This window comes from Prionailurus viverrinus, chromosome A1 (genome assembly GCF_022837055.1).
Source record: "Prionailurus viverrinus isolate Anna chromosome A1, UM_Priviv_1.0, whole genome shotgun sequence".
NCBI classification, from domain to species: Eukaryota; Metazoa; Chordata; class Mammalia; order Carnivora; family Felidae; genus Prionailurus; species Prionailurus viverrinus.
Window position 1 is genome coordinate 219,259,047 of NC_062561.1, and position 13,191 is coordinate 219,272,237.

Consider the following 13,191-nt stretch of genomic DNA (forward strand, 5'->3'; position numbering starts at 1 on the left):
TCATTTTGTATTTGAAGTTTATAAAGCTTCCTGAATATGTAGCTTTATGCCTTTCTTCAAATTTGGAACAGTTTTCAGCTGTAATCTCTTTAATATTTTTTTGCCCTACATTCTTCTTTTTAAGGACATTTAATTATAATTATACTAGGTCTCTTGAAAACGTAACACAGTGCACTGGTGCTGTTTATTTAATCTTCTCTTTTCCCTCTTAGTCATTTTAAATAGTTCCCATTCATCTTCATCTTCAAGTTTACCAAGCTTTTTTCCCCCCCAATATCTAACCTGTTTTAATTCCATCTAGAATATTTTTCATTTTACAAGTTATAGTTTCTCCTCTAAAAGTGTTATTTCTCAGTGTTTTCAATTGCTAGGATTTTCTTCAATCATATTTTCTTTCAGTCATATTTTGTTTTTTGCATGCCTGTAAGTTTTGATTGGATATCAAACATTGTGCTCTCACTGTGGTTAGTGTTAGATAGCTTTGCATTTTCATAAATATTCTTGAGCTCCATTCAGATGTGTGATTAAGTTACTTGAAACATCTTAATCTTTTTGGACCTAGCTTTTGTGCCCTTTTTCTAGACCTAATTTTACCCAATAAATCAAGCAAGACCTTTCAGGGGCACTTGTGTGTCTCAGTCGGTTAAGTGGCCTATTCTTGATCTCGGCCCAGGTCATAGTCTCACAGTTCAAGGGTTTGAGCCCTGCATCCAGTTCTGCGCTGATGGTGTGAAGCCTGCTTGGGATTCTCTCCCTCTCTCTCTGCCCCTCTTGCTCTCTCTCTCTCTCTCTCTCTCTCTCTCAAAATAAATAAATAAACTTAAAAAAAATCAAGTAAAACCTTTCTGAGTAGTCTACCAAAGCCCCCTGAGTTTGAACTTTTTCCTTTGGCTGGTGGAAACTAGAACCCTTCCTGTGACAGGCTAGTTCACAGTTTCATTCCTTCTTATCCTTGTGATTGAATACCTCTGTTGCTTCACTCTATCTGTTCCCATGTGAGTTCTGATCAGAACTCCGCTGAAAAGTTGAGTAGCGTTCTCTTCAAATTTCGGTAGTTCCCTCTCTATGAAACTCTCTCCCTTGAATTACTCCATCTTTAAAATTCTAGGCCGTTTGGTTTCAACATGGACTATCAGCATTATCTCCTGAACTGAGGGGGCTGACAGACTCCATCTGGGATCCCACTTCCTGTTTCACTGTCTGGAACCTCCCCCTGGCGGCAAACTAGGGAAGTCTTATGTATCATTTCATATCTTTCTCTTTTCTCTGAGATTATGGTCATTGTTCTCTGGTGTCTAATCCTTCAAAAATAATTGTTTCATATATTTCATTTAGTGTTAGTGGATTGTGTGTGTGTGTGTGTGTGTGTCTGTGTGTGTGTGTGTGTGTATGTAGAGTCTGGCAAATCCAACCCTTGTTATTCTATAGTTGTTACAAAGGGACATTCAAAATATCACTTTAAACATGTTTTTGATCAACATATTTAGTCATTCTTACACAGGAAATTTTGTAGCAAAGAAGACAGGTATAATTCTCTTCTCAATAGATACTTCAGTGGCATTTTATTCTATTTTTATCAAGTATTGAAACTTTCAATTTATCAATCACCTAATTTTAGTAAGTAGAGATCATTATAATACATAGAAGTGTATGTATTTTTATTAATTGTGAATATTTTATAATGCCATTAAACTTTTCAATAAACTTCTATTGTATAAATAACACACTACCATGTAGGTGATACATGGTTGATGAAAATTTAGTTGCAGTCTTTCAACCTGTATATATATGTATTAGACATATATATATGTAAACAGACATAGATGTAGATGTAAACAGACATAGATATAGATATATAATATGCTCAGTGTATATATAAATATATACTTTTCTATATCTGGAATTTCCTCAGGATACAATGTTAGCAGTAAAATTTCTGGCTCAGAGACTGATAAACTTGCAACCTTGCTTCATAGTATATAAAAGTGGCTGGTACATTTTAAGTTTATATCTGTCCCCAAAATATTTGTTTTATAGAGTACTCAAGTATAAAGAAAGAAACAATGTACAGTGGTTTACCTATAAAATCTCAGAAATTATGAAAAGAAGAAAAGTATTGAAGAAACAAATTTATCCTCAATTGTATTTCTAAAATATTGCCAAGGCTGTTAACATATAGGCTGATTCCTGTTTGCATAAAGATATATGCAAAGAAAACATTTATGTATCAAATTACAGTGTGAAAAACTAGCAATAATTCAACAAGGAGACAACATCGCAATATGTGACTCTTTTGTTTGCTCTTATAGAATTTAGAAGGATGACTGATCCCCAGAGCAGAAAATAGGCTATGATAAGCATCATGGACAAACATTTTCCAGGGAAATCTGAGGAACTATTTCTCACTCACCAGTAAATCTGTTCATCAAACATATTTTCTGAAATACATCTGCCACTTGCAATATGAAATTATGATTACAATTAGCAGCTGTTGTCAGTTCTGTTTCACCCCATTAGTAATCATGGATTTCTCAAGTTATAGGGTTGATTATAGCTTTACAGGTTCTGAAAGAACATGTTGTCTCATTTCACACCTATTTTATACTCAACATTTAAAGTTCAACAAATTTTAGAAGAAATCTTTTTTACTGCAAAGTGAGAAGTATGTACACAACAAACCTGATGGAAAAAAAATGTTTTAGTGCTGCTTCAGGAAAATGTACATGATTCCACCCTAAGCTGAAATTGGCAAATAAGTGTGTGTGTGTGTGTGTGTGTGTGTGTGTGTGTGTGTGTGTAACAGTTTCCTTAATAGTTGCCTGATTTTATTATAGAGTAGGATAATTATTATTATTTATTTACAAATTATGATTATTTAAAAATAATGGTGGGTGCCTGGGTGGCTCAGTTGGTTGTTTCTGACCTTGGCGCAGGTCATGAGCTCATGATTGGTGGGTTCAAACCCTGTGTCAGGCTCTGTGCTGACAGATCAGAGCCTGGAGCCTGCTTCAGATTCTTTGTCTCTCTCTCTCTCTGCCCATCCCCACTTGTGCTCTGTCTCTGTCTGTCTCTCAAAACCAAAAAACATTAAAAAATTTTAAAAATAAAAAAAAAAATAAAAATAATGCCACTAATATTTGAAAAAACAACAACAAAAAGATTTGAACTATTCATTCAAGCATTATATAGCCACATTCTCATTTTGAAGGACAATGAAACTTCCATAGGTCATAGATAGAAAACACATTTCTGGAAAGCAGTGGATTGAAAGAAAAGAACAAACTTATTACCTAATTATATTGACTTAGGGAAAGATGTACCTGGAATTCAGGAAAGGAAAGGGAATACTATCTTTGACATATTTCTGCATAGTACTGATTTGTTCTGGTGTTTGTAATATACTTTACATATTTATTGTGCTAGATGAAAATGCAGGGATCTGGTATGTGTTAGATTCTTAATGGGAGAACATTAAAAATTAAAAGCAAACAAAGTAAAACCAGAGTTCGCTTCCACACCTCAGTTCTCTTGTGCTTTTTACTTATTTGCTGTTTCTGCACATCCTGTTGTTGCAGAAGGTGTTCAGTTAACAAATTATACCAGTGGTCTTTTAAAAAAAAAAACAACAAAACTTATTGCTCAAACTTAAATGTAAGGAGATCAATAAAATAGTGTTGTTTTAATAGGCCGTCTACTAGAACACAGAGATAGCTTTGTTCTGTGTTAAGTGTTTATCAGGTTCCTTCTGGTCATCTGTGGCAATCCACTGTATTTATTATTAATAGGTAAATAAAAATGCCCCATTCTGTGTTGAAAATAGAATACTGGCTGCTGGATAAAAGAAAAATATTTCTGGGTTTTGACAAATTGTGAGACATCATTTGCACTAGGGCAAATATAGACCTGGAAGTTGGCAGTATTCATGTTAAACTGAGCTATTTCTAAATTGTCAAAGTGGTTCTCCATCATGAAGTCTCAACCTGAAAAGTAGTTCCTTTCAAGATTGAATCTAAGCGTAGAACAGTCAGAAACCCAGACTTATTTTGGTCCCACATAAGTTCCAAGTGAGTCAAAGCTGGACTTTCATAAGGTTAGAATTGTTAGCTATTCCTCAATCATAGAAACACCCATGCTAATCTCTAGGGCAAGTAATAATAAACATAAAGGATATTTTTTTAATTTTGATCTGCAGTTCAAACAGTAAGAAGAAATCTAATGTCTGTTTAGCCATAAGCAGATAATGGTTGCTATTGACTTTTCCAACAATGAAAAAATACATATATATTCAGGCAAATATTATAAATTGAATTCCATTCAATAATAGATGTGGTTGAGTTATGTTCTTTTACTGTGCTTTCTTTGTGTTCATTTTAGGTTTGTTTTATTCATGAGCAGAATTTGGTGTAACTATTTAAGTAAAATAGAACATTTTAAAAAATGTTCTAATGACTTTCCTAGTCCACGTTAGGAACTAAATTATAGGAGACTTGACCTCTAGAGATAGGAAACACTGTATTTTTTTTACATGTATTAAGCAATAGAGATTAAAAAGAGACAATTTAATATGACCGTTGTCCTCAATTTTAGTACATTAATAGTTATTTGAAAAATAAGAGTCATCTCAGATCCTTGTCTGACATTGAATTGTTGGTTAAAATCTGATAGAACTTTTGTTCCTAGGAGATATATGCATACGCCATTATGTATTTTATATACTGATTTTTTTTTAATTTATTTTTGGGACAGAGAGAGACAGAGCATGAACGGGGGAGGGGCAGAGAGAGAGGGAGACACAGAATCGGAAACAGGCTCCAGGCTCTGAGCCATCAGCCCAGAGCCCGACGCGGGGCTCGAACTCCCGGACCACGAGATCGTGACCTGGCCGAAGTCAGACGCTTAACCGACTGCGCCACCCAGGCGCCCCAATATATACTGATTTTTATATCTTGGTTCTAGTGATCTGCTTAGGAGTTCCCACATCAAAAGTATCACTAGTATTAGGCAGTGACCATATATTATATAAGGTTTTTTCAAATCTCCCAAATTATTTTCATAACACCATGTAGAAAAATTACCATTATGATTATTGAAAAAGTGAAAAGATACTACCATTTCCATGTAGCTCTACTGCCCATTGCACAACTCTTCCAAAGGGCAAGAAGGTGACTGGACTGGTTTTCTATTTTGAGACTAAGGTACAGACAAGAATCTAAAACCAACCATGCAAAGTCTTTAGCTATTCCACCTTTGAGATGAAATCCAGTACATACATATTTTTTCCCCACATGCTCAAATACTTACTTTGAAATAGTATCTGTCAGTTGAGACAATCATTTTATAAAATTTAGCATAAAATAAATTAGGCAAGGCCCATGATGTTAAATTATTATAATTATTTTGGAAATCTGAGTTTACTAATGGATCCTTTAAGTTCAATATAGGTCTTATAGCCATAGACTAAATCACAGGCTCTTTTTTAAAACAACCAAAGCAAACAAACAAAAAAAATCATAGAAAACCTAAATGTATTTTCATCAAATATTTTTTAAATTACAAATGTTTCACAATGTTTAGAACAATAAGATAAAAGCAGTGTGGGTGGTAAACCATAAAAGACTCTTAACTACTTAACTGTAGAGAACAAACTGGGGGCTGCTGGAGGGGAGGTAGGCAGGAGGATTTGGGCTAAATGGGCAATGAGAATTAAGGAGGGCACTTGTTGAGATGAGCACTGGATGTTGTATGTAATTGATGAATCACTAAATTCTACTCCTGAAACCAATATTACACTATATGCTAACTAATTTGAATTTAAATAAAATCTTGGAAGCAAAAAAAAAAAAAGGAACACTGGCTGCTCAATTTCTATTACTTATGTCTATGAAAGTCAATGTTTGATAGTGAATATATTACAGATTTATAATGGGAGCTGTAATTTCCAAATTCACCAGATCAAAAAGGAGTTCATTTGTTAAGTGACTTTAATAAGATATTTAGAAAAATGAGAACTACACCAGATGTTGATTAGTTTCTTTGTTGTCTGTCATTTTCTTCCTTTTTCCATCTTTATTCTGAACAGTTTATCCCATGGTATATAGCTTTACTATATTAAGTCTTGTCTAAAGTCTTATAACATGGGATTGACCTAAGATGTTTGTTAGAAATACAAAATCCCAGCTCCAACACCTGACCTACTGAATCAGAATCCGTTTTTAAAAAGATCCCAATGTAGGGGTGCCTGGGTGGCTCAGTCAGTTAAGCATCCGACTTTGGTTCAGGTCATGATTTCCTGGTTCATGGGTTCAAGCCCTGTGCTGGGCTCCATGCTGACAGCTCAGAGCCTGGAGCCTGCTTCAGATCCTGTGTCTCCCTCTCTCTCTCTGCTCCTCCCCCACTCATGCTCTGTCACTCTCTGTCTCTCAAAAATGAATAAACGTTAAAAACAAATTTTTTAAATAATTAAAAATAGGGGCGCCTGGGTGGCGCAGTAGTCGGTTAAGCGTCCGACTTCAGCCAGGTCACGATCTCGTGGTCCGTGAGTTCGAGCCCCGCGTCAGGCTCTGGGCTGATGGCTCAGAGCCTGGAGCCTGTTTCCGATTCTGTGTCTCCCTCTCTCTCTGCCCCTCCCCCGTTCATGCTCTGTCTCTCTCTGTCCCAAAAAATAAATAAATAAACGTTGAAAAAAAATTAAAAAAAAATAATTTAAATAAATAAATAAATAAATAAATCCCAATGTAATTCATATGAAAGTTAATGTTTGAGAAACACTTATTTTCCTATATGGCTTAATTAGATACTCAGCAGCAGAAATCTCAGAGATGTCTTATTACAGCCTAACATGGCCTGACCTAAGGTATTTTATTATAAGCTAGCCTTTTAAAAGATCTTTCTTATGATTACATTACAGCCTTCTATTGCTGCCATAACAAATTACCATAACCTTAGTGCCTAAAGTAACTTAAATTTATTATCTTAAAGTTTTATGGGTTCGAGATCTGGGATGAATCTCACTGGGCTAAAGATGTTACTGTGGACAGGGCCATATTCCTGTCTGGACACGGTAGGAGAGCAATCATTTCCTTCCTCATTTAGGTTATTAGTAGATTTCAGTTCCTTGCAGTTGCAGGACTGTAATTCTTATTTTCTTGCTGTCTTTCATCTGGAGGTTCATTCTGAGTTTCTAGAGGTGGCCTGCATCCTTTGGCATGATACCCCTTCCTGCAATCCTCAAAGCCAGCAATAAGAGATCAATTCCTTTCCATACTTTAAATCTCTTTTTTTTTTCCCTCCTGTCTCATTTCTCTAGAGCACTTCTCTGCCTTCTTCATCCACTTTAAATGGTTTGCATGATTCATTTAGGCCTATCTAGATAATTAAGAATAGTCTTCCTTCTCAATGACTTTAACCTTAATCACATTTACAAAGTTACTTTTACCATGTAAAGTAACATATCCATAGGTTTCAGGGATTAAGAAGTAGGCATCCTTTGGGGGACATGAGGAGGCATTATTTTGCCAATCATAGAGTGTCCATATCCAACCCTGATGAGAAAGAGTCATGGAACTCTATGTAATATGTCATTTCATTTTTATCTGGAATAGGTCAGAGGAATAGATTGGAGGATGACCTTTGATTCAGCTGATATGTTCCCTAAAAGAGAGCCATTCAAGAGCAAAGTATTTTACAACAGTTTCTCTATTCACTTATAGCCATAAGGACTCTGTGGACAAGTTCTTATGTTTCTTTTTAACATAATTTCAATTTATCTATGCAACTGACTCCATCAAATTTAATATGACTACTTAATATGTCTCAAGCACTGCAATAGGTCTATGATAGGATAAGTAAATCAAGTGACAATTAAAAACTCACTCAAAGGCTGCTGCAAGTATTCCTGAGTATAAATAATAACTCTAAAGTCACACAATCGTAGAATAGTAATGATGGAAAAGGCCAAACATATCAAATCGTCTAAGTGACAGTTACATTAAGTAAAAATTCAAGTTTTAAATAAAAATTTTTAAATAAATTTTTAAATAAAAATTTTTAAATAAAAATTCAAATTATTAGCATTTTACTGTCATGACTTTATGAGAACATTGTTTGAATTGCCTATAACTTTTAAGAAATAGTAGATGAACTAATAATCTTAAAACAATGCCTAGATTCACGAATCTCTTTTCTGCCAGATACTCCATTGATCGGCATACTGATATGGACCGGATTTTTAGTATTCACTCCGAAAATGGCTCTATTTTCACTTTGAAACCTCTGGACCGGGAATCATCTCCTTGGCACAACATCACCATTACAGCCACAGAAATAAGTGAGTGGGAAATACATCCATCTGAACACCAAAGTGGTAAAATAACAGCAATAAGTAGACTCTATTTCTTGAGTGAAATAATTTTATCGTTAGCAGCCTGAGTGTGTGTTGGATATTATATTATTTAATGACTATCAAATATCCACTTTTTAAATTTAATTTTCTCTTATAGCTTACTGTAGGATGGAAATATAATCTAACCTCATAAAAATAAGTAATCTAAGAAAATTATGTCTTACAAATAATAATACTTCATTCTCAATCATATTCTCCTCTTTTTAATCATGCTTTCCATCTGGACCCTGTAAGCAAGCTGAGATATTCATCAGCAATCCAATTGAGAAAGTGAATACCACATAAATGATCTGTTGCTAAGTTACAAATGGGGAGAGTGGTGTCACCGCTTCTCTGTAAATGAGACTGAAGTCTTACACATGTTCTTGTTGCAGATAACTCAAAACAAAGTAGCCACATCCCTGTCTTCATCAGAATTCTAGATATAAATGACCATGCTCCGGAATTTGCCATGTACTATGAAACATTTGTTTGTGAAAATGCAAAGCCTGGGCAGGTAAATAAAACCATTATAAACTTAAATTTGTTTTTTCCTGTTTCCAAAGGCAGGTACCATTATATTCATTCACTTGAACAAATCTTTTTTTTTTTCATGCAAATTATTGCCATTCCTCTTTGTCACCTGTTTATCTCCCCTTACCAGAACATTCACAGGATCTAAAAAGGTAACTTTTGAAGTGGTTTCTATTATGGAACCCATGATATAATAGAAAAAGTTGTAATATATGCTTTAATTTATATACTGGTATATAATAAATATCTATACATATAGTTCTTTCTATCTATCTATCTATCTATCTATCTATAAGAAATAGTTTCTTCCTGGATTCATAATTATGCTGAAACTGAGTTATATTCAAGAATAGAATGGAAATACATTACTAAATAACACATGAAGTATGAACATGAAATTCTTCTGTGTTAGTATAAAGGGAATCAAATAATTACCTTGTTCATTAAATTTTCCTCTTTTAATCTCTCAGGCAAGACATTTTGGTTGATAATTATACTTTGTGATTTTTCAACTTTAATCTTCTTGAGATAAAAAGAGATTGTACAAAAGTTACAAAGTCCTCTTGCAAAGTCCCCTCATATATAAGATATCTCTAAAGTAACTTTAAGCAACTGCAGAATATGTTCATTTTTGACACTAATATAGTATTTTACAAATGATAGTAACTGCACAAATTTCATGGAAGGAAATTTTAACAAGTTATTAAGATTTTTTAAGGAAAAAGTGGGTGGGTGTTAAGAATCATATATAATTTCATCATGTTTTTTATTTTATTTATTTTTTAAATATTTATTTATTTTTGAAGGAGAGAGACAGAGTGTGAGCAGGGGAGGGGCAGAGAGAGAGGGAGACAGAATCTGAAGCAGGCTCCAGGCTCTGAGCTGTAAGCACAGAGCCCAACTCGGGGCTCGAACTCATGATCTATGAGATCATAACCTGAGCGGAAATCGGACGCCCAACCAACTTAGACACCCAGGCACCCCTCCATCGTGTTTTTTTAAACACAGAAAATAAAAGTGAAATACAGTCTTCTTTTTATTCCAATAGAGATTGCAATGGACCAAATGTTCATTTGAAACCCTAACCCCCAGTATGGAGATAGAGCTTTTAAGAAAGCAAATAAAGTTAAAGGAGATCATAAGGTTAGGGCTATGATCTGAAAGGATTAATGTCCTTTAAGGAAGAGACAACAGATAGATCACTCTCCCTCTCTCTCTTTTTATGCATACACTTAAAGGGAAGGCATTGTAAGGACGTAGCAAGAAGGCAGCTGTCTGCAAGCCCAAAAGAAATCTCTCACAGACCTTGATCTCAGACTTCCAGTCTCCAGAACTGTGAGAAAAATAAATTTCTGCCATTGAAGCCATCCAGGCTGCATAATTTTTACGGCAGCCCAAGCAGGTAGACTAAGACAGAGATATGTACCATATTCCACTTGCATACACAAAAGATAGAATTGGGGTATTATTATTCTTATTCTTACTTGCGAAAAAAGCATCATTACATAGTTATCTGGATTAAAAATTGTTTTTCTTTTTTCACTTTGCAACATGTAATGGACATACACTCAGTTTAGCAAATGATTATTTTTAAAACAATGCTGAATTTTCACAGCATAGCTATACATTCATTAGTTTATTCAACTACCCACTTAAAATGGAAATTTGGTTTACAAACAAAATATTACTCAGCAGACAGCACTATAATGAGCATTACAGTACATTTATATTTATATACTACCTGGTATTCTTTTCCTTTGATACAACCTTCAAAGTAGGAATAAATTTGATATGTAAATGTTCATCAATGCCTCCAAATAGTTGCCTATTATGTCATATATCTAGTGGATGACTGCCTATTTATTGGGCAACACTAGATTTTAAAATGTCTACTGAAAAATAGTATCTCATAATAATTTTAACACGGATCCTCCCAAAATTATTTGGGCTGAACATTTTTCATAAATGTGTGGCCATTTTCACAGCTGTATTAGTTTCCTAAGGCTACCATGAGAGATTACCACAAACTAGAAAGCTTAAAACAGAAATCCGCTCTCACACAGTTCTGGAGAATAAAGTCTGGAATCAACGTGTCAGCAGGCCATCCCCTCTCTATAAACTATAGGAGTAGACTCTTTCTTGCCATTTCCTAGTCCCTGTGAGTGCCAGAAACCATTGGCATCCCTTGGTTTATAAAAATTACTCCAATCTCTGCATACACTGTCCTGTGACATTCTATCTGTATCCCTATTTCCCTCTTCTTATGGGAAAAATCCAGTCATTGGATTAGGCTCCACACTAATCCACCACGGTTTCATCTTAACTTGACTGGATCTACGAGAGCCTGTTTCCAAATAAGATCACATTCACAGGTACTGGAAATTAGGATTTGAACATATGTCTTGTAGAGAAAGAAGTCAATTGACAACAGTGTATAGATATTCTTTACTCGTTTGTCTATTAATATGCTTTTCATGTGAGTAATTGATATGTATTACAAATTAATAATTGATAAAAATAATTGATCTGAACTAAAAATTATTTTAATAGATACTATTAGTATTAAAATTTCTGTCGTTTCTATACTTGACACATAACAATTTGCTTGTTAAAAGTAACAAGGTTAAAAATGTATTTTAAGCTACGGATATGTATTCTCTGTTAAAATATGCTTAAACAATGGCTGATCTAATCACTTCAAGAACTCTGCCGTATAACCAGAGGACCTACATTGTTTATGATTTAAAATATTGCTAAATATCATGGGGCGCCTGGGTGGCTCAGTCCGTTAAGCGCCAACTTCGACTCAGGTCATGATCTCGCGGTTTGTGGGTTCAAGTCCCATGTCGGGCTCTGTGCTGACAGCTCAGAGCCTGGAGCATGCTTTGGATTCTGTGTTTCCTCCTCTGTTTGCCCCTCCCATGTTCATGCTCTGTCTCTGTCTCTCAACAATAAATAAACGTTAAAAATAAAATAAAATAAAATAAAATAAAATAAAATAAAATAAAATAAAATAAAATAAAATATTGCTAAATATTGGATATATCATTGCCAATATGGAACAGGAGGTTAAGCAAAAGTGCTGAAGTCTTAAAAGTATTTTTTTCTATGTCATGACCCAATCTTCTAAGGAGAAAATGTGCATTAAATTTCTCTTAATAATTGTACACATACAGAAGAATTATATAAAGAAGTATAAGGCTACATGCCACTCTGTCAATAAAATGAATGAAATCCTAGTTAGTATTAAAAGAGGAAAAAACATTGACTTGTGAGTCGTCAGGTTAGTATGGCTACAGAAGGTTCACAGTAACAAAAACTGTGGATATGCCAAACTACTATGAAATTCCAACAGTTGTTCATCACAGAAGTCGGACTACTATGCCTCTAAGTGAGTGGCGCAACTGTTTTTGTGGAAAAGAAATTTGAAAGTAAGAGTAATTAAGTGGCTATGATTTCAAGCCACACAGATGGCAGACCCAGGACTAGGAAAACAGGCACCCGATATGTAGCTTGGTGCTTTTTCCACTGTAAAATGTTCAGTAGAATTTTTTGTGTGACCTGTAATTTGCAGCTTCGTCTTCACACGAGGGCACACCTGTATCTTACAGCAAGCACAGCTAAGAGATGTCATAATTTCTCAACGTCAACACTGATTTTATGAAACCTTAAAAGCATTTATTTGTATCTCTAAGCTTTGCAAATACCACTAAAAGAAAAACAAATAAGTTGAATAAACTATGCAATGTGATTGTAGTTATGGTGCCCCCTAGCTTTAAAATCTTTTGCTTTCTGGTATCATGTGGCATATTACTCATTGTTTCAAAACTATATTCATAGTGTCCTTGATCTGTAAGAGTGGCTGTGCTAAGCACTTTTGTTTTTGAAAAGTGCATCTGTTATGTTCTCTGCCTTTGAGACAATCGTTATTTAGTGGAGGCGACAGATTGGTAACCAATTATTATTAAAACACACTGGGACATTCTAACAATGTTAAAAGAGGAGATGTTGGAGTGATTGAATTTTTCTTTAAGGTTGGATATTGCAGCGGCTGGGAATCGGACAATAATTCATAGAGATACCTTGCACGGTAATACTTGATGGACATTTTTTTATCCTTAACTAATTGTTATATTATACAGAACCATAAAAAGCTTTGCCATAATTTCTGAAAATGGGCTCTTTTTATTTCTTTAATGTCAGTGATATTTTTAAAACCCAAACACTGATTTAAAATGTCCTATAAAAACAACATGCGTTGCTTTTTGTTGTGCTTT

At 34.5% G+C, this 13,191-nt stretch overlaps 1 protein-coding gene across 3 annotated transcripts in view; it reads left to right on the forward strand.

Moving 5' to 3' along the window:
• CDH9 (cadherin 9) overlaps window positions 1-13,191 on the forward strand; it is an 88,506-nt gene that overhangs the window by 69,253 nt on the left and 6,062 nt on the right. For 2 of the 3 annotated variants that reach the window (XM_047862020.1, XM_047862024.1), the window contains 2 exons: window positions 8,190-8,326; window positions 8,776-8,897. In XM_047862020.1, coding sequence (XP_047717976.1) covers window positions 8,190-8,326; window positions 8,776-8,897 — 259 coding nt within the window. Of the gene's footprint in view, window positions 1-8,189; window positions 8,363-8,775; window positions 8,898-13,191 lie in introns of all 3 variants that reach the window. The other variant, XM_047862011.1, reaches the window with a different exon arrangement.